This window comes from Fomitiporia mediterranea (genome assembly GCF_000271605.1).
Source record: "Fomitiporia mediterranea MF3/22 unplaced genomic scaffold FOMMEscaffold_8, whole genome shotgun sequence".
Lineage (NCBI taxonomy): Eukaryota > Fungi > Basidiomycota > Agaricomycetes > Hymenochaetales > Hymenochaetaceae > Fomitiporia > Fomitiporia mediterranea.
Window position 1 is genome coordinate 1,108,567 of NW_006760393.1, and position 25,656 is coordinate 1,134,222.

At 48.1% G+C, this 25,656-nt stretch overlaps 9 protein-coding genes across 9 annotated transcripts; 4 read left to right on the forward strand and 5 right to left on the reverse strand.

Moving 5' to 3' along the window:
• Window positions 1-352: 352 nt before the first annotated feature.
• Window positions 353-2,155, forward strand: FOMMEDRAFT_141730 (Brix-domain-containing protein). The gene is made up of 6 exons (XM_007268196.1): window positions 353-393; window positions 451-640; window positions 708-950; window positions 1,016-1,271; window positions 1,498-1,571; window positions 1,756-2,155. Exons 1-6 carry the CDS (start codon window positions 391-393, stop codon window positions 1,854-1,856), a joined length of 867 nt encoding a protein of 288 aa, XP_007268258.1. The 5' UTR covers window positions 353-390; the 3' UTR covers window positions 1,857-2,155.
• A 2,816-nt stretch (window positions 2,156-4,971) lies between these two features.
• On the reverse strand, window positions 4,972-6,480 carry FOMMEDRAFT_29773 (uncharacterized protein; the record flags this gene model as incomplete). The annotated part of the gene is made up of 8 exons (XM_007268197.1): window positions 4,972-5,151; window positions 5,211-5,279; window positions 5,352-5,367; window positions 5,449-5,531; window positions 5,618-5,688; window positions 5,770-5,816; window positions 5,886-6,110; window positions 6,167-6,480. The coding sequence occupies 8 exons, from the start codon at window positions 6,478-6,480 to the stop codon at window positions 4,972-4,974; spliced, it is 1,005 nt and encodes a 334-aa protein (XP_007268259.1).
• A 170-nt stretch (window positions 6,481-6,650) lies between these two features.
• On the forward strand, window positions 6,651-7,196 carry FOMMEDRAFT_141732 (uncharacterized protein). The gene has a single exon (XM_007268198.1). The coding sequence runs from the start codon at window positions 6,786-6,788 to the stop codon at window positions 6,996-6,998; it is 213 nt and encodes a 70-aa protein (XP_007268260.1). The 5' UTR covers window positions 6,651-6,785; the 3' UTR covers window positions 6,999-7,196.
• A 787-nt stretch (window positions 7,197-7,983) lies between these two features.
• FOMMEDRAFT_141733 (uncharacterized protein) lies at window positions 7,984-10,543 on the forward strand. Its single transcript, XM_007268199.1, has 6 exons — window positions 7,984-8,151; window positions 8,283-8,672; window positions 8,851-9,217; window positions 9,305-9,586; window positions 9,646-9,858; window positions 9,921-10,543. The coding sequence occupies exons 1-6, from the start codon at window positions 8,060-8,062 to the stop codon at window positions 10,281-10,283; spliced, it is 1,707 nt and encodes a 568-aa protein (XP_007268261.1). The 5' UTR covers window positions 7,984-8,059; the 3' UTR covers window positions 10,284-10,543.
• Window positions 10,544-10,926: 383 nt separating this feature from the next.
• FOMMEDRAFT_21449 (uncharacterized protein) lies at window positions 10,927-13,087 on the forward strand. Its single transcript, XM_007268200.1, has 2 exons — window positions 10,927-11,181; window positions 11,256-13,087. Exons 1-2 carry the CDS (start codon window positions 11,095-11,097, stop codon window positions 11,925-11,927), a joined length of 759 nt encoding a protein of 252 aa, XP_007268262.1. The 5' UTR covers window positions 10,927-11,094; the 3' UTR covers window positions 11,928-13,087.
• A 2,147-nt stretch (window positions 13,088-15,234) lies between these two features.
• FOMMEDRAFT_141735 (calcium/calmodulin-dependent protein phosphatase) lies at window positions 15,235-16,516 on the reverse strand. The gene is made up of 8 exons (XM_007268201.1): window positions 16,302-16,516; window positions 16,206-16,244; window positions 16,086-16,137; window positions 15,910-16,008; window positions 15,734-15,819; window positions 15,581-15,675; window positions 15,405-15,509; window positions 15,235-15,336 (listed from the first exon to the last, which is right to left on the reverse strand). The coding sequence occupies exons 1-8, from the start codon at window positions 16,312-16,314 to the stop codon at window positions 15,298-15,300; spliced, it is 528 nt and encodes a 175-aa protein (XP_007268263.1). The 5' UTR covers window positions 16,315-16,516; the 3' UTR covers window positions 15,235-15,297.
• Window positions 16,517-17,013: 497 nt separating this feature from the next.
• Window positions 17,014-20,354, reverse strand: FOMMEDRAFT_89130 (RNB-domain-containing protein; the record flags this gene model as incomplete). Its single annotated transcript, XM_007268202.1, has 9 exons — window positions 17,014-17,100; window positions 17,152-17,511; window positions 17,569-17,767; window positions 17,826-18,289; window positions 18,342-18,615; window positions 18,663-19,037; window positions 19,101-19,258; window positions 19,310-19,643; window positions 19,699-20,354. 9 exons carry the CDS (start codon window positions 20,352-20,354, stop codon window positions 17,014-17,016), a joined length of 2,907 nt encoding a protein of 968 aa, XP_007268264.1.
• Window positions 20,355-22,359: 2,005 nt separating this feature from the next.
• On the reverse strand, window positions 22,360-24,435 carry FOMMEDRAFT_21453 (uncharacterized protein). The gene is made up of 14 exons (XM_007268203.1): window positions 24,318-24,435; window positions 24,193-24,258; window positions 24,107-24,140; window positions 23,999-24,051; window positions 23,835-23,946; window positions 23,765-23,782; window positions 23,543-23,712; window positions 23,349-23,482; window positions 23,186-23,288; window positions 22,996-23,127; window positions 22,892-22,940; window positions 22,778-22,832; window positions 22,675-22,726; window positions 22,360-22,613 (listed from the first exon to the last, which is right to left on the reverse strand). The coding sequence occupies exons 1-14, from the start codon at window positions 24,378-24,380 to the stop codon at window positions 22,518-22,520; spliced, it is 1,137 nt and encodes a 378-aa protein (XP_007268265.1). The 5' UTR covers window positions 24,381-24,435; the 3' UTR covers window positions 22,360-22,517.
• Window positions 24,436-24,660: 225 nt separating this feature from the next.
• FOMMEDRAFT_89532 (vacuolar sorting protein Vps24) lies at window positions 24,661-25,525 on the reverse strand (the record flags this gene model as incomplete). The annotated part of the gene is made up of 5 exons (XM_007268204.1): window positions 24,661-24,744; window positions 24,787-24,945; window positions 24,998-25,119; window positions 25,182-25,359; window positions 25,415-25,525. 5 exons carry the CDS (start codon window positions 25,523-25,525, stop codon window positions 24,661-24,663), a joined length of 654 nt encoding a protein of 217 aa, XP_007268266.1.
• Between the last annotated feature and the right edge of the window lie 131 nt (window positions 25,526-25,656).

A 25,656-nucleotide genomic window follows, 5' to 3' on the forward strand; every position in this document is an offset into this window, starting at 1 on the left:
CAGACCGAAGCGTTGAAGCACGTCGTACTGCAATGACTGCACTACCGTCCTTGACACGTTGGAATCTCAACCCGTCCTGTATTTGAGTTGCAGTTCGCAACAGTGTGACTCGCCGTCCAGTCCGGAAATGTGAACATCGTGAGAGAGCAAGCCTGAGTGACATGCAGTTGGGGAGAGCTGAGATGACCGTTATTTCAAAATTCTGAGTTGAAGATACGGAGAAGTGATCGACGTCCTGCCTCTTTGGGATCATTCTCACGCTCTACCTAATCTATTTTTGTCTTGACCTGAAAAATTCGGTTCGCCAGTTCTGCATCAGGATTCAGCTTTGAGGACACTCCCGTCACTGCTGAATTTGCCGAACATACCCAGCGCTGACAAAACAAAATCATGGTACGCCGTCCACCTTGATGTTTAAGCTTCCAGGCTTTCTGACAAAGTACCAATCAGCTCCGAAGACAAGCTCGAGAACGTCGTGAATATGTGTACGCCAAATCCCGCGAGGCGCAGGAACGACAGACGTTCGAGAGGAAACGTCAGCTGCGCGATGCACTTGCGAGCGGGAAGACTTTGCCTACGGAGTTGAGGAAGGAAGCGAAGGGTATGGCGAAGGATTTGGTGTTTGATGATGCGCAAGCTGGTGCGTCTTCGCGTCATCATGTCTTCGTGAACGAGTTGTTGAAATGCATGAATGAACGATCGAATAGACCCAACGACCCACATCGATAGTGAATACGCTCGTGCGGGGATACTCGACCCGAAGATTGTAATCACGACTTCACGCGATCCAAGTTCGAAACTCCTGCAGTTTGCCAAGGAGATTCGTCTTGTCTTCCCGAATTCGCATCGTATCAACCGAGGGAATTATGTCGTTCGTGAGCTTGCGGAGGCGTGTCGAGCGAATGAGGTGACGGACCTTATAGTCTTGCACGAGCATCGTGGTGTACCCGGTTCGTACTTTGCTAGTTGGGTTACACCATTGTCCCGGTGCTGATCATGTTTACTTACCGAACAGACGCAATGATTGTATCTCACTTCCCTCACGGCCCAACGCTCTACCTCTCCCTACACAACGTCCAACTACGACACGACATTGCATCCTACAGCTCTTCAACCGTTTCCGAACAGTACCCGCACCTCATCTTCGAGAACTTCAGCTTACAACTCGGCGAACGCGTGCGCGATATCCTAAAGTATCTCTTTCCCGTACCGAAGGAGGATAGCAAGCGTGTTATGACCTTCGCGAATCAGAATGACTTTATCTCGTTCCGGTATGTATGGGTATCGATTGTGTTTCTTGTATTCGTTTCCATTGCGAATCATTGCGTCTCTATGACTTCGATGGCCTCGTTTTTCTTCGCTCCTCCCTTCTTGCGCTTCATGAGAATGGTAGACTAACTAACCGACTGAATTATCGGCTTTCTATTCTCGTATCCACGGTTCTCCCGCCCTCCCTTAACGCCATTGGATTCGCCCTCGACTCCACGATGCACACAGACACCACGTTTTCGTAAAGACGTCACACAAAGAAGTCCAATTAGCAGAAGTGGGCCCCCGCTTCGAGATGAAGCGTGCGTATCCGAACTTTTCTCTTCCATTCACGGAAAACACACGCATAAACATAACTGACATCTTTCGCTTTTCTTTTCTTCCGTGTTCCTATTTTTGTTTTTCTGCATCCGTCCGCCCAACCAACGAACCAATCAAACCAATGAACCAAAATTGCCCCACGCGGCTAATGGATTACTTGATTAGCGTATGAAATTCGACAAGGGACGATTGAACAGGACGAGGCTGATCGAGAATGGGTGCTTGCGCATTATACACGCACGGCGAAGAAACGGCGGATGATGTGAAGGCATATCGAGAAGAATGAAATGAAATTGTGACGTTTTATGTCTTGGGTGGGGTTCTTTACATTCAATGCTCGTCGAGTCCGAGGTCGACGACTTGCAGAAGACCGTGGACGCGTTCACCGATCCCTGCGGCAATCACTCTGTCACTCCCACCAGCATTTGTATTCAACCAATTTGCACCAATATTGGACACGGCTAGTACGATAATCGACATCTCGAGACGAAACCAATTCGTTGCGGGCAAAGTCAAAAAGCATTTCACACATGATCACCCACGCTAATCCAAACTAAACCATTCGAAGCCCAAACAAATATCAAAATCAAAGAAAAAAAGTTTTCATTTTCATTTGGTCTGACAGTCGACCTGATCAACATAGAGAAACGAGTGGGCCTAGGGAATACTAGGGAATACTATTGCCTATTTCCAATCCAAATCAATTGGTACCTCGACTGGAATCAGTAACACAGTTGCCCGCCTCGATCGCATCCCTTCCACCCCCCAAGTCAAGGAAAGGAAGCCTCGGTTTCGTCCTTGACGGTTGACGTTGGCGATTTCGCTTCATTGAAGGGTCGGATGGATGTTCAGACGCGTGCATACACATGTCCTTACCAATCCTAGGTTCGCCTCTATTTCCTTGCTTCGTTTCTTGCGGCGTGGCGTTCTGCGGAGATTCTGCGCTGCCTAAAAGGCTCGATGCATAGCTCAACGCCGGGGATGGAGTGGGGTAGGTAGATTGGTCTGAGGTGGACGGAACTTGGCAAGTCAAGTGAGGTAGGGTCGGACGTTTTCTGCTGCATGAATGATTGTCAGGACGTTGGGGACGGAAGGACTAAGGGAGTAGGAGAGACAAGACATCCGATGACCTTTGGCTATTCCGAATACCGTACTCGCTCGGCATTCAGAATTCATGCTATCATAACCATAGACTCCAAATGACGAATTGACTGCAATATGTTTAGAAGGCGTCCTACCACCTCCTAACAAACAATCCACCGGAGGAATCTTTGCAATAACTTACGGCTCTTACAAACTGTCCAGCAGACTCAAGATCAATAGCCACATTTCATACTGCTAGACATCTGACCCACAAGGCGATCCCATCTGGTGCCCCGCATCCACCACATCCCACACATCCACAACAGCACACCCACGTGAATGCAAATTGAGCAAGCTGAAAAGGATTGCTGATATTATCTCTCATCCGCTGCTTGCGGAACTTCTTCAAAAACCAATCTATCACGCCTCATTCACTCATCGTTATCGCTATATAGATAACGCGCATACACACATACATGCATGTCTATTGGCGTGTGTACAGATGGGACAGAGAATACGCCAAAACGCTGAGACGCCACACCCGAAGACATAAGCATGTATGCATAAGCGGTACTTTGCATGAGCATACATACCGGTATACAAACACAAATAACATGTGGACACACTCTGTATGGACGCTTCGCAGACTCCTTTCGTTTCTTCCTAACCTCCGGTGCCGGCGCTTGGAAGTACACTCAGTCCCAGAGCCCTAACTACACTTTCGCCGATATCAGAAATAACACTAACACCGCAAGTTAATTGAGCCGACACATCAAAATTGAATCCATAAAGTTCAGTCGTAAGGTACACATAACGCCGGGAAACCATTTTCGTCAATTAAGATAATGGATATACTGGAACCGAAGTAGATTTACTCGAACCGGCGCTTACTCATCTGCTCGTCTGCTTGCAGCCTTGCGAGCTTGCAAACTTCTTCCCTTTCTCAGAGAAGCACGGATTAACGAAAAAAACTTCAGAACAGAAGAAGGGAAGCCGTTTGCTTATGTACGAAGGCTCGGAGGAAGCCCCACCCGTAACCCGACCCCACAAACAAAGCGCTAGTAAAGTATGAAGTGAAGGTCCAGAACTACTTAGCGCGTTATTTAGGCGTTTGTGTGTATGTACAGCATGTGTTCGCGCTTATACGCTGATTTCCTTTGTCTGATTCTTCTATGTTCACTATAAATTCTATATCAGCAAAAAATCTACACCCGATTGCACTAGAGCTCATAAAATCTATCAGACAAGTGTATACAATCATATGTTATCATATATCCCAGTATCAGCCAGCCTTTCTACCATTCATATGCGATCTATTGCGATGCATATCGTTGTATCAGTAATATCAGAATCTCGGAAGTATCGCTACCACAAGTCCTCCGTTCAAAAAATTCAATCTACACTTCAATCTTTTACTAATATGCGCAGCACCTTGCCGCCGTCCTCTAAGCTCCCAAGTAAGCCTCAACCCTCAAAAACTTTTTTCTAGCGCTCCAATCACAACACAGAAATTGAAGAGATATACTTACCATCCGCACAAATCTTTCCAGCGATCCTCGAACTTCTCGAACTTCCTTTCTTCTATCAGTCTATCAGTCCATCAATCTACAACGAAAACACACTCTCGAAGATCTTTGCGTTGTAATCTTTCTTGCATTATCAAGACAGGAAGAAAGCAAAAGTCAAAAAAGGCTACACAGAGGGGCGTCTCGAAGTGATCCTATTGATCTTCTAACCCACACCAAAAAAAAAGTTTGTTTAAACGAAGGGGAATGAATGGGAATATCAGAAAAAGAAGGGATGAATCAAAATGAAAGACACCGTCCATATGCGAACGAAAACATGTGAACCAGGTAGGCACAACATGTAAAAAAGAAAGTTACTTCTAAAACGAACGAAAGCAAGAGGAAAACAAGCAAGCAATGTATCACAAGCGCAAGAAGGTTCGCTGCCCTCACGCCTTCTGTAGACCTGCTATCCAAGTATATATGCACATACACGAAGGGTGGTCAAGAAATGGGGTAATAAGAGATAAGACAAGACAAGACTACCAGCTGCTAAGAAATTATTCCAGTTTTTTTGTCCTTTTCTCCTAATATTAATTCTACAACTCGGATAGGTAATAACCCACCGAGGATTTTGGTGAATGGCGAATGGCGAATGATGAATGGTAAATGCGGAGGGTGGGGGACAAGTGGAAGATGAGGGGACGCCATAAAAGGTATGGATATAAAAATGCACTGGGATCCATAGACAAAAATAACAAAAATGAAAATAAATGAATGGAGGAATGACAGGCTATGCAAAGTTAGCCTTGTCGTCGATGGACGATGGTGTGACTGAATAGAAGTCCTCGCCAGAGTGAGAGGTAAATTCTGGGATAGACTTCATTTGATCCATTCGCACATCCTGTTCGACATTAATGTGAACTTCCGTAGTACGGCCGCCACCCGTCACTCGACCTGTGAGGTTACGTGACTATGAACACAGAAAATTAGCACTCATATTCAAGTGATGGATGATAATGGGAGACATACGCCAAGCTGGTAGCTGTTGTGTACACTGCTCTCCATAGTCTTCCGGAGACTCTCACGAGCATTCAGGGTCTAATGAAGGAAGCAGGCAAATCTGATTAGCAAGCGGAAAACGCCATCGGTACTTCAAATGAGCCGACTTACAGTCAGTAATGTGTTACTATTTAGTTAAGATAGGAGTAAAGACAATACACCGTCAAATTCACTCATCATGACGCTTAGACAAAGAAGACAAGCTCACGTGTAGAGGCGCCCGACCGGCATGGCACACATGAAGTGGAGGTTGTAGTTGGGGAGCTTGGTCAGGAAAATGAGGTCCATGATCTGTAATCCCCGGTGATTACCGGAAAAAGGAGCCCATCTTTATTTAGTACGACATATCAAATGATACGAAGAACAGAAGCACATACGCAGAGAATAGTCACGGGTAAAGCGGCCTCCACCGTAATGCGAGAAAGTCGGAAGATGATCGAGTCGGTCCCTGCAGGTGGCAATCGAGGAAGATTGGGCGAAGGTTAGTCGGCCGTGTTCTTCGGTTAACGTCACTTAAGCAAAGACTTACTCTTGAAGCCCGTGCGACTCTTGTTAAGGTAGAATAACAGGAGGACACTGTATCACAACGGCAATCACCCGTCAGTTAAATGTTCAAATGAGAGCAATTTGTTTGAAAGGACGTACGTAATACTAACGTCGCATGCGACAGACGTAGCCAGCCATGCATCTGCGACAGGAATGATCTTCACATGAGAGGCGATCGTCGGAGAGAGCAAGCCCATCGTCGCAGATGCGCAAGCTAATGCGCCCTGGCCCAGGGAGAGTACAGAGATGAAAATGAAGAGCCAGATCGACTTGGAGAAGCGCATAATTCTCCATGCCATGAAATGCTGGATCGGCACGGCCGCACTGGGGAGACCCAATAAGGCCTTATTGCAAAGCGCATACAATCGAAGGAGACTTACAGAGTGCTGAAGATCGGTAGTGAAGCATATGTCCAGGGTGAGGAAGCCAGCGCAATAACATTGCTGAAGTTATCGACGACATAATGCCACATTAACGCGACTGTTGAACCCGTCTGGTATATGTCGATGAGGGTGACCCATACGAGGAGTGCAACGAGCTTCCAGTTATCCTTGTAGCCCGCAGAGAAGTACTCGATGAATTGCAAAAAGCAAATCCCGAATACAAAGGCATTGACGACAGTACCTATGAGGAGGGGACCAACGACGAGGTTGAAGTTAATAGCAGGCACTGCGGATGTTGCGGAGTCAGCCATAGTGATGAAGTGCTGAGGCAGGGGATTGTCGGAGGCGGCCTCGGTGTACAGCACTTGAGATAGGAGGACAGTTGAGGATGAGCGGTGCTTGGGCAAGGAAATAAAGGACGATCGAGGGACAGATATAAATATCAAGGACAAATAAGTTAATGCTTGGAGGTGCTGTTTGTGGGCCAAAGCATGGCCAGAGGAGGCGGACATAAGGTTCGCCTGTCTCTAGCCGTGGAGGACGAGCCCTGAAAGGCCGGATCGGGCTGTGTTGACGCGCAAGGTTGAAGTGAAGGTCCAAACCCGGACGGGTCACGATGACTTCCCATCACAAGAAGCACTGGACGAGCGTGGTCTATCCCAGGTTAGGGCATCGATTTCACTTCCGCTCCTGTCGCCTAAAGGCCGAGGCGGAAGCACACCCCCTCCCACGCGTGCCAACCAGGCAATTCCTCACTCGGCATCGTAAACCCTCCAGAATACTCAATTCTCGCGAGGAAGCACCAGAAAACTGTCGTGGTGCCCGCTGATCCGGACCCATCCTCGATATTGCTGTAGCATCAGTAGCTCTGTCGACGGACGAACACCCCTCTACGGCAAACAGAAAATCCGCATTGAGCGCTCATGGAGAAGTAGTAGTTCCTGGTCCAATTTTGCCAGTTCTGAACATGGTGGCAACGTCGATTTAGCTCCATAGGTAAACACCTCACTTTGGCTCCACATTGTCGTCGTTGTTTGCAACGAGACCACGAGCAAAGAACTCAGAGCGGATCCCAGTAGCACGAGAAGTTTTTGCCTTGAGGTTCTGAACAAGGTCGCTTCACTACTGCTTGGTAAGTAAGGTAAGAAGAAGTCGCTTGCAAAAGTTGGTGCTGGTGGTCATTACTCAAAGGGGGTGACCAATTAGGAACAAACAATCTGCAAGCTAGTCTAGTTGCATTCAGAATCTGCCTCCGACTCTCGCTCTACCATATTCCCAGCCTTATGAACTTTAGATCAACTTATTCATGAAATACAACGACTATATCTCTCCTGTCTATCTATCCTTCTGCCGAGAAGCTAATCCTTTCAGGATGCTTGCTCTGGTACAAAGTACTCGACAGACATGTTCAAGCCCACAACTCACTAGTCCAGACATAAGTTCTCGACGACTACAACACGACAACCGACGTCACCGACTTCAATCTACAATACAATTCGAGCACTTGATGGAGGTCTTCAGCCCTAATAATTTGTTCAGGTTCGGTTGCTACGACTACTGCACATCGTCTGGGAACATCTCGCTCCCTTTTCTCGTAAGGTTATCTTGCTGATCTTGCTAATCAGAACATGAGTTCAGTGAAAGAAGGTTCTGTGGCTGCCCCATCTGCCGTACTCGATCAGATTCCACTAGACCTGTCCTTTGTCCGATAGCCAAAAAGTTTCCCGCATGCCCAACTTTTCTGAAGATGGTCTGACCGACGAACTCCGGGTATCTCAATAAAAGAACATCGTCCAAGTTGCAGTGCGTGCTGCACAATTAGCACTCCTCTCACCACCTCTTCAACACACGCTTCCGTGACCTTCAGGGTCTTCCACGGACTCTCAAAATATGCAGTCGGATTATGAGTTTACGGCTAAGGATGGGGGGAAAGTCTGGACACGTAGACTCTTCGGCATTGAACAGTTGGTCGGTGTCATGGCGTATGTGTTCCACTCAATCAACACCAGTGCATATACCCGACTTCTGTTCGCTCGCAAGAGCAGAGCGGCAAAATCGAGGGCATGCATACTTGGGTAATTGGTTGCTGACTGGGATCCGCTCTGTTCCGCAGATCAAAAACTCCAGGCTTTGGGGCTTTGACGGGCGGCTTCGTCCTGTCACTCCCACGTCCCGTTCCCGCTGCAGCCTTACGCATACCTCTTGAGGTCGCGTGGACACGCTTGCGGTCTATTGCGCCCGTGGTTGGGCTGAAGACTAAAGACGCAAAGAAGGATGATGCCAGTAATCCGGAGAATTCACTCTACTTCGAGTATGCCGTCCCCGATGACGCCGAGTCCGTCCATGCATGGGTGAAGGAGACAATTAAATGGCACGATGACCCTATGACGCTGCGCGAGCGAGACATCGCAATGAAGAACATATGGTGGCGTGCTGGTGATGGGAAGTACAACTACGAGCTTCATGTTGCACCTGATGTTGAGAAAGATAAATGGCAAATCATGTATGTGCGCTTTTCTCATCTCGGACTCTTTTTGCCCCTCCTTCCCCCGCGACCTGGACTCTCTCGTAACCCGCCTATCTCGCGTACCTTTTCATTCAATTTTATTTCATTATACCGCTGAACTTTGCGATAGCGGTGAGAGCCCGACGGGAAGCTGACTAGCCTACTTTCTCGTCAGGATCCACTCAGCACACTGGTCGGCAGATGTGCGCGGGACGCTGCAACTCTCTGAGCTTCTCTTCACTTATCTCAATGAGTATCTCGTTCTGCACCCCGATCAAGAGCCGAGCCTCTCAGTCAAATGGGGAGAGGAGACTAAGAAGTTGACGCCGCCGGTCGCACTCGTGGCCGCGCAGGTAGCTGGAATGCCCGTATCAATGCTTTTCCCAAAACCGCCTTCTGGGAATGGATCTGCACCCGAGACGACCCAGCCGCCGGAAGCTGATGCGCCGAACGGGAACGTGCAGCCCCCTAATTCGGATGAAGGCGAGCAGAAGCTAGCACAGAAGGAAGACGAAGGAAGCGCTGCTGCGCCCGCTGGTCCAGTACGTCTTTCCCTAGGTGGTTCTTTCGGCAAGACTTTTTACTTACGCGACTATGTATTTGTCCTTCTGCACCCATACGCCAAATAGGTCTTCTTCCTTCGTCCCACACCCTTGCTTGATGAGACCCCTACATTCGACGCTGTCGCAACAGACGTCTGGCTAACAAAGGACCAGACGACGCAATTCCGCGAAAAGTGTAGACGCTATGGCATCACTGTTACACAAGCAGTTACGGCCTTGAAGGCAGTTGCTGAAGTAGAGTGGGTACTCACCTACGGCGAAGGACGCACGGGGGAGAAACAGAAACGGGTCTTGGAGACCTACGAAAAGGCGTCGCATCTGCCAAGTCTCTGGAATGTCGTTGATCAGGTTTGTTGCCTTCTACTTACGTTCTTATCTTAAGAGGCTAACGCTAATAACACCCTCAGCGACACAAATTGAAAGAGTTTGCACGATATGATGGTGCAAAGGGTTCAGTCCCGTTCGGTTCAGAAGGATTCCCTCTTATGCTAGACATGACAACGATTCGTCAGGCCGTGAAGTACAACAAGGAGACCGACAAGGTCGAGCGCAATACAAGCGATGACGTCTTCTGGGATATTGTGGCCAAACATTGCCGTGATCTATGGAAGTCCAGTGACGTGCGTCTAATATATTCAGATTGTTTTGCAACTTTACTTATTCCAAGCGAAATATGCGAAAGTGCGACATCCCAGCGTTCCTCGAGCGCGAGATGATGTGCAACATGTACAGTACTATGTACGACCCAAGCGCATACATGATTCCAGCGTTGATGGCGTCCTCGATTGGAGATATTGAACGGCTCGGACTCCTTACTGCATTCTCGCCCTCCGTCCCATCCAATGCTCAGGAGCGGCTCCTGATTGAACAGGTGTCCATTAGTGTACGATGCCCGACCCCAGTGAAGATGGTACTTTCGTGGCAGTGGGATGGCAGACTGCTGGTACGCCCCCAGACAGCATCGCGCTGGACTTCCCAGAAGGGTCTTGACAGGATGGGTGAGATACTCCGCTCCTGGATCGAGGAGACGTGTCTGTCCGCATGATACCGGTTATGTCAAGCTACCGTCAAAAGTACCAGTCCAGATGTTTGGTTTTCTTATTCTTAATTTCTTATCATTTATGACTTTAATGCTTGTCAATTGAACGTTTGGATAGGTGTAATTTGGACGGATCGTTGTAGTGGATTATGGATTTATACCCGATGAAGCGATAGTTGTATTTCACTTGTTTGATACCAGTCTTAGGTATATAGTAATAAGTACATTTAGCATACAGATTAGTAACATAGTTCCTCTCAATTTATACCATGCGATGTTGCATCAATCCAAGTGTGAGCTAAATGAGTAGATCTGGAGTTCCGTAGTTCCGATCTTGGAGGCAATTATTGGAGCACTAGTGTTGATGTGTGTATATTTGGTCGGAGTGTTTTCACGGCTCGGGTATTTGAGACATTCCGCTGTATCGATGTTAACTTCGCTCCTTCATGCAAGGATCAGAAAGAAAAGGAAGGAATGCAGGATGAACTCGGCGACGGCTGTAGATGGATAGAGGAAGGAATCGGAATGAATTGGGAGAAGGCGTAGCGGCTGGCGGTTTATGTTAGTTAGGGTGTTTACTAGCAACAGGAACACAGGTGCCGGACCGGATATGGACAAATAGCCGAAGTATGCTAATCATTCAAGTCTACATATATCCATTTCAGCACCAGCCTACCTTAACCTCTCACCGCCATCTGAGCCCCTCCCGCCCCCCATCGCTCTCAAAGACACGACTCCTCTCTTTTACGACACATCACATCGGCGACACGACACTCATCAGAATTATAGAATTTAGGGCGGAGACTCGCGATACGATATGACTTTCAGCGTCGATGACCTCGTTGCTTCCTTTAACTCGGGTGGCCATATAGGCCAAGAGGCCATTGATATCGCTAATCTACAGGTACGAGTAGCCTTCATCCGCTCCTATCTTATTCTGAAACGTCTCTGACTCTGCCTCCCTTTGATCGTTTGTAGGCTCAGCTTGCACAGACCCTTGCTTATGCGCAACATCAGCATCAGCAGCAGTTCGCCTCACCGACTCACGCATTGTGCAATACCCCAACGACTGCGCGTACACCGACGACAAGTCTTGGAAACTGGTCCGCATTTGAACAGCATCAGCATCGAGCACGAAGCAGGAGTTCGAGTGTTGTGGAGGGAGGGGGGATGGCGACTAGCATGGAGACAGTAAACGAGGATATGGAGATGGACGAAGATGAGGAGCTTGCCGTCGAACAACTCCTTTCCCCACAAACCCAGGTGCAACCCATGCCAGTGCGCTACCGTGGACGAGCGGAGTCACTTTGCGCACAGCAGCAGAATCATAGCCATGCATATGCGCCTACGCCGGCAAGCCCGAGTCATATGCGGGGCGCTCTCGCGGACCCAGAGCCTATGTTTGTAAACGACTCCTCATCACCCCTATCGACGAGTTTCGCTTCCTCTGATCCATTTTTTGCTGCCGCTGCCGCCGAGTCTACTCGGCAAAGTCAAAATCACATACAACAATCCTCGTTTTTCGCGCAGATCGGTCGACCCTCACAGCAATCGCCTTTCTTCGCGGCAGCAGCGGCCCAAGCGAATACGACCACATCGCCTCAAAATCAGTTCGGCACTGTACGTTTTGCGGCGGCAGTCGATTCATGAGGACGCGCGCACTATACCGCCATTCTGGTCGATATTTGCTCACGGCCCGCCCTTCCCCGGATACGAGCGAACTTGTATTTCCTTTCAGCTCGTTTGTGTATTGATTACGATTGTACGCGCATCCTCCTGGCTCGCACGGCTACCTTCGATGAATGCCTTGTTGCATATACGCATGCTTCTCTTGTGTTCCTTCGCTCGGTTCAACTGCGCCTTCTCCTCTTGTCCATCGCAACGCATCCTATCTCAACCTCCGCTCAACACAGCGTTTCCTCTTTGTCCTTGTAACGACCAGTTCCAGCTCCGCTTCAAGTCTCCATCCACTTCCTTGTTTAATCCATCTATCAGTACCGCATTCATCTGATCTACCGAGCCATTGCGGATTCGGTACATAAACGAATTAGAGCAACACTTTCTTTGTGCTTCTATTCCCCTTTTTCATCGCTTGGCCCTTCCCCTGGTTGTCCTGGCGTTTCTTTCACTGTCGAAAACGGGATTTGGCATGCCGAACGACGCGTGATGGACGAAAATCCTAAACCGAAAGTGTATACGACTCCGTCATGATTGTAATCGTCATCGTTCTCGGTGGTGTTTCAGTTGAGTCGGTGGCGTTGATTGTCTTTGGATCCATCCGGATTTAGTGATCCGCTGTTGTCGCCTCCGACTCCACCTCTGCTTCGGTCAACTACGTTTCGAGCCTCGAACGTCCAGCACCATCACACAGTCAACAGTAACTCCAGTCTTCTTCTACCCGTCCACAGCGGCACATGGCGAATGTCTTTGTTCGATGCGACTCCGTCGGGATTGATATTTTATCCACTTTCCCTACATTCACGACGTTTATCCTTTAAATCTCTTCTTTCCTTTTGCTTTGTTCTTCTATATCGTGTGTTTCATTGCCCCGTGATGACTGTTCAATATGTATAAAACTACACGCAAAGCTCTTCTCTTCATTTCTGTTTCTTAAGTATCTTATTATGCTGTTGTCGTCGTTTGTTTGATTTTTTATTTGTGGTCTTCTACATTGTAACATATGTACATATCGTAATTGAGGTGGAGTTCTTTTGACTCCTTGCTTTACTCGGTCTTTTTGTTTTCTGCTATAAACAATTGAGTAGGCTTCTTTGCCTCGTGCACGGTGTATAAGTTTATTTTATTATTTCTTTTCTATTTCCAATTTCTTCGTCCCTTGTTCTATGTTCTAGACAATCATAATGTCCTATTTCAAGCAAATTCATCTTCCGCTTAGTCTACATACGAGTGTAACTTCTGCTCAGTACATAACCCTGTACAAATGTTCTTTCTGTGTACTCATACTAAAGATAAACAGGTTATAAAAGAATCAAGTTTCTAATATTGTCGTGTGACTTGTGTGATCTACAGGGGTTGGTTCAATAATATACAATTAGGCTTTTGTTGTCAGAGTGATTACTATTGTTGTTATTTTGTGTAACGGTTCTATTCGGCGCGGAGCGGGTAACATTTGGAGTCAGGTGGATGGATGGGTTGTATTCGGTTCCGGTGTGCTATACAAATTCGAACAGGCGGGTGATTATGTGCAGAGTAGAAGAAAGAATGGAAGAAAGTGGGAGGTGTGTAATTAATTAGAGAATTGAGGAAATCATGAGGAGTAGAGAGCAAGTGTGTTTTAGGTGAACGGTAGGCACATGAGAAAGATATGATGCATATAGGCTATACCATGGTATTAATGTATGTGTGGGACTTGCGGGTATGCCGGGCAGTAGAGGTCTCACATGCATATTATGCAACAATATATTTTTTCGAGCATGAGATTCACATGTATAATGTAGTCTGACAGGAAGGTAATGGGTGTGGGATGTCGGAGCATTGCATGTGGGAAGGACAGCCGTATGCATAATTTACACATGTACATGCACATGGATGTAGGAATTGAAATTGAAATCCATTGATTCCAGTTTGGAAGGACAAAGTCGTACACATAATTCTTGTGGATATATATCAAATTAGCCATTACTACAGCATGTCTAGATTATCCAACACAACATTGATAACAACTTGCATGAATACATGGAAGTACTTCACTCTTGAAAATACTCACGTACGTAGAGTACGTACCTGTAGACCCGGGTGATTGATCAGAAGAGAAGAAAAGTTATGCTTACTGTAATCTCCTTATCGGCCCGAAAGGTTTCATTGAATCGACTGGAAGCTCAGCAGAATTGAAGGAATGTATTAAAATCTTCTCAAGCATTGTACATCCCCACATACCACACACAAGTGCCCTGAAGATCACAAGTTCACAGACCCACAGCATGTGTACGTGAAACGAATATCGTGAGGTATTAGGAGTCGAAGCGAAGGTAAGAAGCAAATTCAATACAGGAGACGATCATCCCAAGCGCCGTGCAAACTACACAGTAACAATTATAAACGCATACATACCCACATGCATATGCCCTGAAGATCACAAGTCCAACGGCATACCGCGAAACACACACGCAGGATTTACCCTTTTCCTGTCCCATCCTTCAGCTTCTCGGAAAAACTGGTGTACTTGCCGCACCGTGGTTAGAGAGAAGAAATATCGGAAATCCGGCGGATTCGGCAAAGGTATGTAGCACGAGAGTCTCGACTTTTGGAAGAGTTTTCCTTCGCGTGACTATTGCGGCGTTCCGCGAGACCAGGATCCAAAATTCCCTTGAGTCGATATGGTGGACCAGACTGGCAGTCTAAGGAAGGGTAGAGGTGTGAACCCCAAAGACTCTAACTAGAAATGACATGGCAGATCACCCCCTATCGACACTGCCGTACGCAGGCTACCTCAAGCTTTGAACACGAGAGGCGAAGTCAGAGATATCGCCAATGAACAAGGACGGTAACAAAGACTGAAGCACGTAGCCTACAAGGCCTAAACAGATTAGATCCAACTTTGAACAAGTTGAAAGCTTCAACACATTCAGGCCGAAACACCCAGTCAAAGAGAGTAACCACAATGTCGAGAGATATACATCAGGAAGTCAAGAAGCAGCCCCAAGATGAAGACTCCCTTGTGAACGTACACTGCACTAGTAGCTCAGAACTCCAGGCACATTCAGTACAATGCAATCCTATCCAGCCGAGACCAGAGAAGGCATGGCTCGCGGGAAGATGATGACATTGAAGGGCTAGGGTGCAACTATTGTGCTAGAAAGTCTTGTTTTCTCACCTGCACCCGGATTCTTAAAATTGGTCAAGGTGGCACGCAAGATTGATGATGCGGTTGCTCCGGCTCGTGTACAGGAACGATGTCCCGTGGCGCAGTGAAAGGTGAAAAGACACAAAAGCACAAGGTGGTATCGAGGAGTGGACGACAGCAGAACAAATACAACGGGAATCTACGGCAGGAACGATACTAAAAGAGATCTTCCAGAGTCATTTGCTTCACGATGTCCTAAGGGAGGCAAAACATGCATGGTAAGCCACAATCCTATTTATCAACTGAGAACAACACAAACGCACCGTGTTTGACACCATCATTGCAAACTCCTCGAAATTAAGCTTCCCATCACCGTCCTTGTCCGCCTCCATGATCGTCTTGTCTACAATCTGCTGTAGTTGTTGGTCCTGCGTGCATAATAGGGTAAGGAGCAAGTGGAGATTAGTATCGTAAAGGGAAACTTTATGAATAAAGTCACCTTCAGGTTGTTGCCAACCATCATTTTGAGTACAAGGAATAGCTCCCCGTTGGAGATGTACCCATCGCGATCCATGTCATACACCTTGAATGCAACTGCATAGCATATTCGTGAGTCACAAACGCAGCCAAGACTAGAGATCCATTCACGCACATCGTAACTTCTCTTCTCGGCCTCCTCTACTACTAAATGCACTCAACCCACCAACAAACTCTTGGAAGTCCACAGTTCCTCCTCCACTACACAATTAAAGAGGTAAGAGGTAAAAGGGATCCGAGATTAGCGAAAAATGAACGCATAGGAATACTCATATTAAGCAAGCCACGCACTCTTCGTCGAAAATAGCGATCATCCGCCCTGCCAGTGGATTGTTCGCGATTTGCGGAATTTGCAGAAACTCTTCGCGGTCGATTGATCCCGAGCCATCACTAAGGAAAAGAATCAGGTCCGGTTGAACAGTTGTTGCTGGCAGAACAAAGATTATGGCAGTGATGTCGTTACGCACCTGTCGAGCTTCATGAATCGCTTCTTCAGACGTTCCAACTCGCTCGCATTGACTGTGATATATGAATCGGTACATCAGCTGTAAAGCTTCAACGGACGATGTTTGACTGGTGAAACGCACAGTTGGACTTCCTCTCCATGTCCTCCATGAATTGAGATGCTATCGTATATGCGATAGTGAGCCACAGCATACAAAGAGCGCCATGACCAGACGTACGTGATTGACCCATGATTGCTGGTTATCTGCACAAGAGAGCGCACGAAATGAGGGACTTGAATGCCTTCCGAATCTGAACGGATGGAAACTTGCAGGTAGTAGGGTAGAACGGCTTGTTGGATGACAGTTCTTTTGCAATGACAATCTGAAGTTGCTCAGGTCGACGTCCTTTTGAATGGTTTCCGGGATAGGTGTATGACGCAGAGTGAGAGATGGAGGACAGGAATAAAGATGTACAACGGGCCTAGGCTGCAGCCGCTGCACGAGTTGAACGCATATTCGGGCACGTGTGGAACGATAGACGCCCCCGCCTTCCAAGTTCCGTTTGTCGTTGATCATAATCACTGCTTATGTTTATCTGCTCTACACACGGAGCCAAGCCCATCCAAGACTTTGCAAAGCAAGCCATGATTTCAAGACGTCTCTTCATAACAAATCATCCATACGAAATACTATACATCAAAGGCAGCACATGCATACGAGTCGAGCGGATCTGCAACAGCGCCACATAAATCCAACAAAAAATGAAACGATTACAACTATGCGGCAGAAAGTCACAGTCCCCTCGACTCAATTCAATTCAAAAGCGTGAAAATAGTAGACGAAGATAGAAAAGGCGTGCATTGTTCGTGCGAAAAATAAGGCGTCCCACATGAATTAGAAAAGCACATGAGATTATAAGAGCCATCGTGAGTTAATCGCAAATTATTATTCATTTCTTCTGCTCTTCGGCGTATGGGTTAACGCTGTAGACCTTAATAACCGGAGGACTCTTCGTCAGGTCCGCAGTAATGATAACCTACGAAAACGTCAGCTTCATCCACTTAAGCAATGGATTAGTGTCACATACAGGTACAGCCATCAGTTCGCGGATTTCCTGGATTTTGTGTCCACTGGACGTCGTCTTGAGCCCTTCAAATTCTGGCTTGAGCTTCGCTTGCGAAATGAGACGCTGCTTTGATGTCTCTTTCTGCGCGTCGCCTGGCTGCGTTCTACCAAGGACAATTTCGTCGTCGGCATCATCCTCATCGAACAACGCCGACTCATCATTCAACCGCGATGAAACCTCCATCTTAACAGCATGCTGCTCAGCTGTCTGCTTCACTTTCTTCAGATGTTCGTCATCGCTGTTCTCAGCCAGCCAGGAGATTACATCACGGTTGGACCAGTAAATCTGCAACGAGTGGCTATGCTCGTCAAAGACATGGTTCTAGATATTGCGATGAGCTGACTGCGGTCATAATTAGAGCTATAACAAATAACTTACATCTATTGGCATCTGGTCGACGTGCACACGCTTCTCAATACCAAATTCGGGAATGAGCACATCGAACGCGGCGTCGAGGACGTTGACTACCGTGGCTGGACGAACAACGGGGCCGTATCGTTGGGTAAGATCAGCAATGAGTACACAGAGGTACAGATGCGTTGATTGCTCCTGAGCAAGCTTGGAAGATTCTTTCTTGCTGCATAGGAAGTCAGAAAGATGATTCCAAAACAGAGTAAATCTATGCGTCTACTCACATGTTGCACTGTTGAGCAACTTTGGCGACGGAGTCACGATCCATTGAGAACTTGGCCTCGGCACCGTTGTTGTTCACGAAAATCGACTCAAGCTGACGATGCACGACGATGTCTGCATAGCGACGAATGGGTGAAGTGAAGTGCGTGTACAATGGTACATTAAGTGCATAGTGGCTGTACTTCGCAATATCCAGCATGCCCGCACAGAAGTACTTCGCAGTGTGCATAGCCTTGTACGCAATTATCTGGAGTAGCTTGCGAGCATTCTGGTCTTCCATTGCATCGAAGGACCTCATGAAAGCGCCAGCCGAAGATGTGTCGAACGTATAACCAAGACGGGCTGCACGTTCCTTAAATATGATAAGACGACGCTCAATAGGCTCTTCATGACGGCGAAGAAGAGCCTGTTCCGGCAGGTGATGGCCAATTTGTTGGGCCACAGCAATATTAGTAAGTAGCATAAACTAGGAACTTCGCCTTAGTTTACACGCATCTCAATGTGAAGTTTTATCGTACCTCTTCAATAAGTTTGTGTGAGTCAGTTCTCTCGTAAGCGGAAGTGTCGGTCGGAAGACCGTTTTCGTCAAGGGCGAAAGTCAGATGGAGAGAGTCGAGGCTAAGGGTGCCAGCCTCGTAACGTTTCTTGCGCAGATTCCGCGCCAGATCGTTCAAAACCTTCAAATCATGTTCGATGTCCACAGCATCGAATTCAGGAGAGACCGGGACAGAGCCAAGAGGCTTGCCGTCAAGCACATTTTGCGCATCCGTATATGTAAGACGAGCGCAAGACCTACAATACGTCAGTACATACAGGTAACCTGAAAAAGGAACGCGTACTTGATAATTGTCTTCTCGAAACGTTTCTTTGTGACCTTCCCATCCTCAGTCATAGTGAAGAGTACCGAGAAAGTTAGGCGCTCCTGGCCAGGGACTAGACTGCAAATTTGCTCGCTGAGCGTGGGTGGAAGCATCGGCACAGCACGCTGGACAAGGTAAACGCTAGTCGCCCTCTTGCGTGCATCACGGTCAAGTGCTGTGTTAGGCTTCACGAAGTGTGAAACATCAGCTATATGCACTCCAACATCATAAGTGCCGTCTTCGTTCTTCTTAATATGAACCGCATCGTCAAAGTCCTTTGCTGTGTCAGGGTCAATGGTGAAGACTCTCTCCTGGCGCAGATCTGTGCGGATTTCATATTCTCTCTCCGGAATGCTAAACATAAGTCAATAAACATAAGTCAATATCACGTCATTAACAGGAAAATACACGACATACGACCACGGAGTCGGCGGAAGACACTTGAGAACATTGTCGGTAAAGTCCTCAGTTGGGAAGTTGCAATCTTTCAGCAAGGCGCTTGTCTCAACTTCAATGTTTCCAATCGGACCAAGCTCCTCGACAAGTGTACCGAATGGATGAAGAGAGCTTATTGGCTACAGATGATCATTAGTACAATGATACAACGAACAAGGAGAACCACATACATGACGTTTGATACAGGCGACGAACAGCTTGTCGGCATATGCCTCCGAGTTCTGGACGAAATCAGGAGGAGCCTGTTCCGTAGGAATGGCGATGAGCGGAACACGCTTGTCAGTAGGTTTGAACCAGACAATTTTTGGCCTCTCGATCGGACCGCGTCTCTGCTCCTCACCGCGGTCACCTTCACGCTCACGGCGTTCAGCTTCTTGCTTCTCCTTGGTCGCAGCAGAAGACGGACGGAGAAGTCCCAATGTTCCGGAGAAGAGTTGTCCAGGCATGCGTTCCACCACCGCCACGACATGGCCTGCAAATTGAGGCTTAACCTCATCAGTTACCCTGTATAGTGCGTCAGAATGTGTACACATCATGCAGTCGAGACACCAGCGCTTACTCTTCATCCTCGAACAACATCAGTCCCTGGCCCTCCACCTCAACATCGTCCTTCTTCTTGTCATTCTTACGGCCAGCGGCAGACTTGGGATCATAGGCAGCATTCTCTTCCTTCTTGCGCTTCTTCTCCTCCTTCTCCTTCTTGGTGCCCCAGACTTCGTCGACATCGAGAAGCTCGACTGCAACAATGTCTCCCTCCAATGCACGATTACGATCCTTAGATCCACAGATATAGATGTCGGCGTCCAGTACCTCGGTGGCAACATACGCGTCCGATCTGTTGCGTTTATTGACGCGCAGAATACCGACAACAAGCTTGCCTGCTGCAAGGAGTGGTGGCAGAGACGCTTGCGGAAGGTACGGGGCAAACAGGGACTTCCGCTGCGGCTGATTGTTCTGCTGTTGAAGCGCCATCTGGAATTGCTGCTGCTGTTGCTGAAGAAGGTTGAAGCCACCAATGCCCATCATATTAGCAGCCATAACATTCGGCAGCATGTTGGGGAAGCTGAAGGACGGAAGCTTCTGATGATGACCACCAGAAGCAGCACGGAATTGCTGCAAACTCTGAAGTTGCGCCTGCGCCTGTGCTAGGTCCGTAAGGCCCGCATTAGAATTGATGGGTCCAACACCGCCATCTGGAAATAATTTGTTGAACATTCAGTAAATAAAATGTAACCATTCAAAAGACTTACTCATACGCCAACTAGAGTCAGCACGTGATGCCTGGCGGGAATGCGCTTGTTGTACAGGGGGAGGAGGGGTAAACCCATCATCAAATCCTTCTTGAGCATATGGGTTAGGATAGCTAATCGAGGCGTTCGGGCCGCCCGCTTTATTCAGGACATTTACACTGTGCCGACGGCCGTGACCTCTCGGGATACCCTGCTGTCCGTCAAGACCCATCATTGGCGTACTGAATTGACCCATTGTAGAGAAGCCACTAGCCATGGGGCTAGGTAGTGTACTCTGAACGCGGCGATGCCCGCCAACCCTACCAGGGAAAGTTGAACCCAATATCTGATTGGAGGCAAGCTGTTGTTGATACAGTACCGCCTGTTGTTGTTGCAGGACTTCAATCTGGTTCTGAATAGCCATCTGAAAATAGGTCTTAATTCGCTCCCGCAATCCTTCCAATGAAGATGAATATTCACCTGTTCAGCCATAATGCCAGTAATCTCGCCACCGCTGCTCCCTGTCCTCCTATGTTCCTGAGGAGGGCTTAGATTTTCCGGTTGAGGCGGTTGCTGCTGCTGCGGGAACTGGAAATTGGCGTCCTCTTCGCTGATGGCTGGCCCAATCACGGGCGCATTTCCTCCACGCCTTCTAGCACCAAAGGTAAACGTCGGAGCTAGTTGTGGCCTTCCGGACGGACCAATCGGTTCGGCTTGATCCTGGCGAGCAAGAGCCGCGAATCGTGGAGCAGTGAAGCTCTGTGACTGCGAGCGAGCTTGATGTCCTGGATGGAAGTTGGAGGAGTCGAGAATCTCGCCCTCCTCGAAGCCACTGCCTCGATCTTCCGAGTCTTCGGTCATAGAACCCAGATTTGGCGAATACGAGCTGCTGTAGCTTATTGGTGGCGCAGGGTTTGCGCCAACTGATGCTGCTTTCCTGTGCCTTGGAGCAGGTTCAGGTGCCCTCATGCCAGGATATGCGGCGGCACCAGGTTGAAAGACAGGTGCGTTCGGGGGAAGTGTAGACTGAGTACTCAAGTTCGGATTCGGGGCACTTGTAGATTCGGGTGAAACTCCATTAGAAGAGTTCTTGCTACGCATTTCACCACGCATATCAGACATCTCTGATATGAGTTGCTGAATCCTCTTGACATCCTTGTCTGGATATTCCTCAGTTTGCGGAGGCTTGGCAGTAGATGCTTGCGCATCTACTGTACCAGGTCCTTGCCGGCGACCGCTTTGATCGCTGCTGTCTCCACGCTTACCGCCACGACCGCCCTTTCGAGAGTCGTTCCTCTGTGGCCCTGAGTTGGTCTTCCTGTTGTTAGCACTGGTCGATCTGTTACTACCCTGAGATGCGGGCCGGGCGGTAGCATCCTTTCCTGACGCTGACCCCTGGGCTGAACCTGTACGAGGAGGATTGGGACGTTTTGCGCCACGTCCGGTGGATCCAGATCTCTGAGGACCGCCAGAAACGGACGTGTCCTTCTTGGATGCGGCGGCCTGTTGCACAGACGGAGCGGCTTCGTCTGACATATTAAGTTGAACAGCGTATATCAATTGGCTCTGACGTGTTTAATAATGATCGTTTTACGAATGTTTTTGAGTTATTTGTCGTTTCTGAAGAAACTCAGAGAACTAGGGCGAAAGCGTGTTAGACAGGTGGAAACTGTTGCAGTTACTGCGGCGCGCGTTGAGGGCGCTGACGCGGATGGAGCTCACCTGAGAGTTGGAAGTGTAAGTGAAGAAACTGGTGGCTTGCCTGTGGTAGGCGTGTAGAAAGATGGATGGCTTGCCCTGTAGGGCGGGTGGGGTGAGACTCTTATCGTGCAAAGTCGTGGTGCTAAGGGAAGAGGAGAGACGTCTGTGTTCATCTTTGCCCCAGCTTAGCTACTTTCATTTTATTCCCACGCGTCATGCGGCACCTGTCTTTATTACATTTTCAATTTCATCCACGTTCACACTCACAACTCTCGAAAGAAAGAAAAAAATGCTCTAAATTACGTGAGGCATGCTACGGTGCAAGTCTACAGAAAAAAAGTCCAGTGTGTATTATGGGATAAATCCACCGTCTATTTTTGCGACCTGTAACCAGTCACGACAATACAGTTCACATCCGAGGACGATTTGCCCACGACAAAATCGCCGTTCATGCACGAAGCTTGCTAATAATTGCTTCCGTATATTGCTTCGTCGAAGCCTTGCCGCCAAGATCGCCAGTAATCGCCTTCCCCTCAGCAATGGTCTAGAAAGTGGAGTAGATAATCAATAGTACATTCAATCAGACGCTCACAAGATGTACGTACCGAAAGAGCCGCCTTCTCAATCTTCTCGGCATGCGCAAACAGCTCCATATGTCTAGAGAACTGTTAAACGCCACAATGCCATTGCATTTGTATTAGCACACACCTCAGCATCATGAGTGACGATAGAAGCAGCGCCGTAGGATTGGCGAGGCCTTTGCCTGCAATCCGGGGTAAACGGTAAATACTCGTTTAATCATCACGGAGAAGCAACAAATACCTGCAATGTCCGGAGCCGAACCGTGAACGGCCTCAAAAATCGAAGCATCCTGTGGCGAGCGTTATTCATTGGAGTAAACACACAACCATTTTTGGCCAACTTACCCGTCCAATATTACCCGACGGCGTAAGACCAAGTCCGCCTATGAGACCGGCGCACATGTCGGATAAGATATCACCGTAAAGGTTGGGCATCACCATGACACGGTCTGCAAATGGTGCTGGATTTTGCGTTATCTAAACAGATGGATGTCGTGAAGTTCATGAATGTTACGAGTTTATTGCATGTCCTTACCTGAAGGCAAGCACGGTCCAGAAGATCCTCATCATACTGGATTTCGGGGAAGTCTCTTGCTACTTGGCGGCAAGCCGACAAGAACATACCATCGGACATTTTCCTGCGCGAAATTGCAATTCATCAGACATATTCACAATGGCCGATCCGGTCTCTGCCCTACATGATGTTCGCCTTATGCACAGCTGTGACGCGGCTTCTCCCGTTTTGACGAGCATAGTGGAAGGCATAGCGGGCAACTCGCTCAGAAGCATCCCAAGTGATGAGCTTGATGGACTGGACGACGCCATCCACAATCTGTCAAGCGCAGCCTCAGTCGGATAGATGGAGTTTCAGTTGCCTTCCGCATTGACGCACCTCATGCTCAATGCCAGAGTATTCTCCTTCCGTGTTCTCACGGATCAGCACGGTATTGACATCGTCGTACGGCGTCTTGTAACCCTTGATAGATACACACGGACGGACATTTGCGAAAAGGTTAAATGTTCGTCGCAGAGTCAAGTTTAGTGAGACGTGTCCCTTTCCAACTAGTATGAAATGAGCAATCACGCTCAACGTCTTAAGTCATGCTGGACTCACTTGGAGTTGCAAGAGGACCTGTGGAAACAAAGTTAGTTAAATCGTCGCAGCCAATTTATACTGTGCCCACCTTTCAACGCAACCGTGTTCTTTTTCACCGAGTTAATAGCAGTGTCCGGGATAACGGTCTTCCCGCCCTTCAGAATGGGTGTTACACTGACTTCCTCCCAGTTTATTGGCACCTGCGTGCATCGTTCAGCTCATAATCTAGGATGTCCTCAGTTGACCACATACGTTCGCCGCGCTGTAGATATCCTTCACTGATTCACTGATCTCCGGGCCAATACCTTCGCGTTAAATGATGAATGACCAGAAAGGATTCTACCAAACTTGAACACGTACCGTCACCAGGTATCAGAGTGACTGTGTATTTACCCTACACATAACGCTTTGAAACAGAACATAGGAAACCAAGTGCACTAGCTCACATCAGGTCCTTTTTTGCCTGCAAATGCAGCTGTAGGTGGTGCTGATGAAGCATACGAGCGTAAGGACTATCAAAGTGTTTGCACGGTCAGAAAAGTTCAACACAATTCAGAAATTTGCAACAGACTCGGAAAGAGTATCTGAGCGTGGCGCCACGAGCAAGGCCCGTCAAAGACCTAGAGGCGAGCATCGTTGAAGGGGTTGAGTATAACGCGGCCACGCGCAAGGTAGATGACAAAAAGAGAGAATGAAAAGGGACGAAAAAGTGCGCGGGTCGTCGCGTCCGTTGACGTACCGGAAACGTCGGGTCACTCCGTCAGTGACATCAGCTCCGAATCAGATAAGATTACAGAAAAAGAAATCACTATTATAATTTATTTAACAAGATATCGTGTGCTGTGCGTCTGATAGTTTATACGGGTACCTGAGAGCATTAAACAAAGGGCTATTCGAGAATTTATGTCCGTCTATTATCCGCTCAAAAGCTCATTCAGTTGCTTCTGGTACTGCTCCAAATTCCTCTCTTGTTCCTCGTCCACGGTGTCCGCCACAGCCTGCAAACTCTCAATAAGGAAATCATACAGGAAGGAGATGACACCTACTGGTAATTCATCCTTCACTGTTCCGGCAGCACCGAGCTTGCCGTCTGTTATTTCGAAGAGGACTTTCTCGACCTCTGCATCTGCTTCCTCCTCTAATTCCTCGTCGTCCTCCATGTCCATCACGTCCTCGAGCATCTCCTCCATGATACCAGCCTAATCAACCGCTAAGTTACATTTTTAGATTACAACCGAAACGAAGACTCACTTTTGTCATCTCCATACTCATTTCGCGCATAGCCTGGCTGATTTGAGGAAGCTTGACGAGCGAATTTGATAACTTCATAATTTCCGTAGATTTCTGTAAAGTACCGGTGACCTTCACCATTGCTATAGCGAAATTAAATAAGGTTAATGCGAGCAGAGAAAATGCCAGAAAAATCATTGCTCACCGAGCTGCTGCACCAGCTGATTATTGATGGATCCAAGACGTGCCTTGCTAACAGATAATCGGTCCTTTTGCTTGTTGCTCCGAACGACCTCCTTCGCTAAGATTTTCGCATTCTTAACATCACCTCTCTTTGCCAGCTTCTTCACCTCCACCTGTGCCTTCTTCGTCGCGATATCAAGCTGCGCATAAACGAGTCAGTTCCTAGCCAGGATCGAAACGCAGAATAAAGCCAACCTGCCTCATTTCCCGATCAAGTTGGCGCTGCTCTCCTCTTATCCTACCCTGCCACGCTCTAATCTTCTCTTCAGGCGTAGGGCCGTAGAGGAAACGATTGATAGACTGCATGAGTCGTAGTCATTGACAAGCCTCAGCCTGCGCGAACTGCGAATTGAGCGCGTGCCACACTGCCTCTTTCGGCACAGCATGATCCGCACCTGGAATCCGAATCCGAAAATGCTACTTCGAGTCTTCAAGTA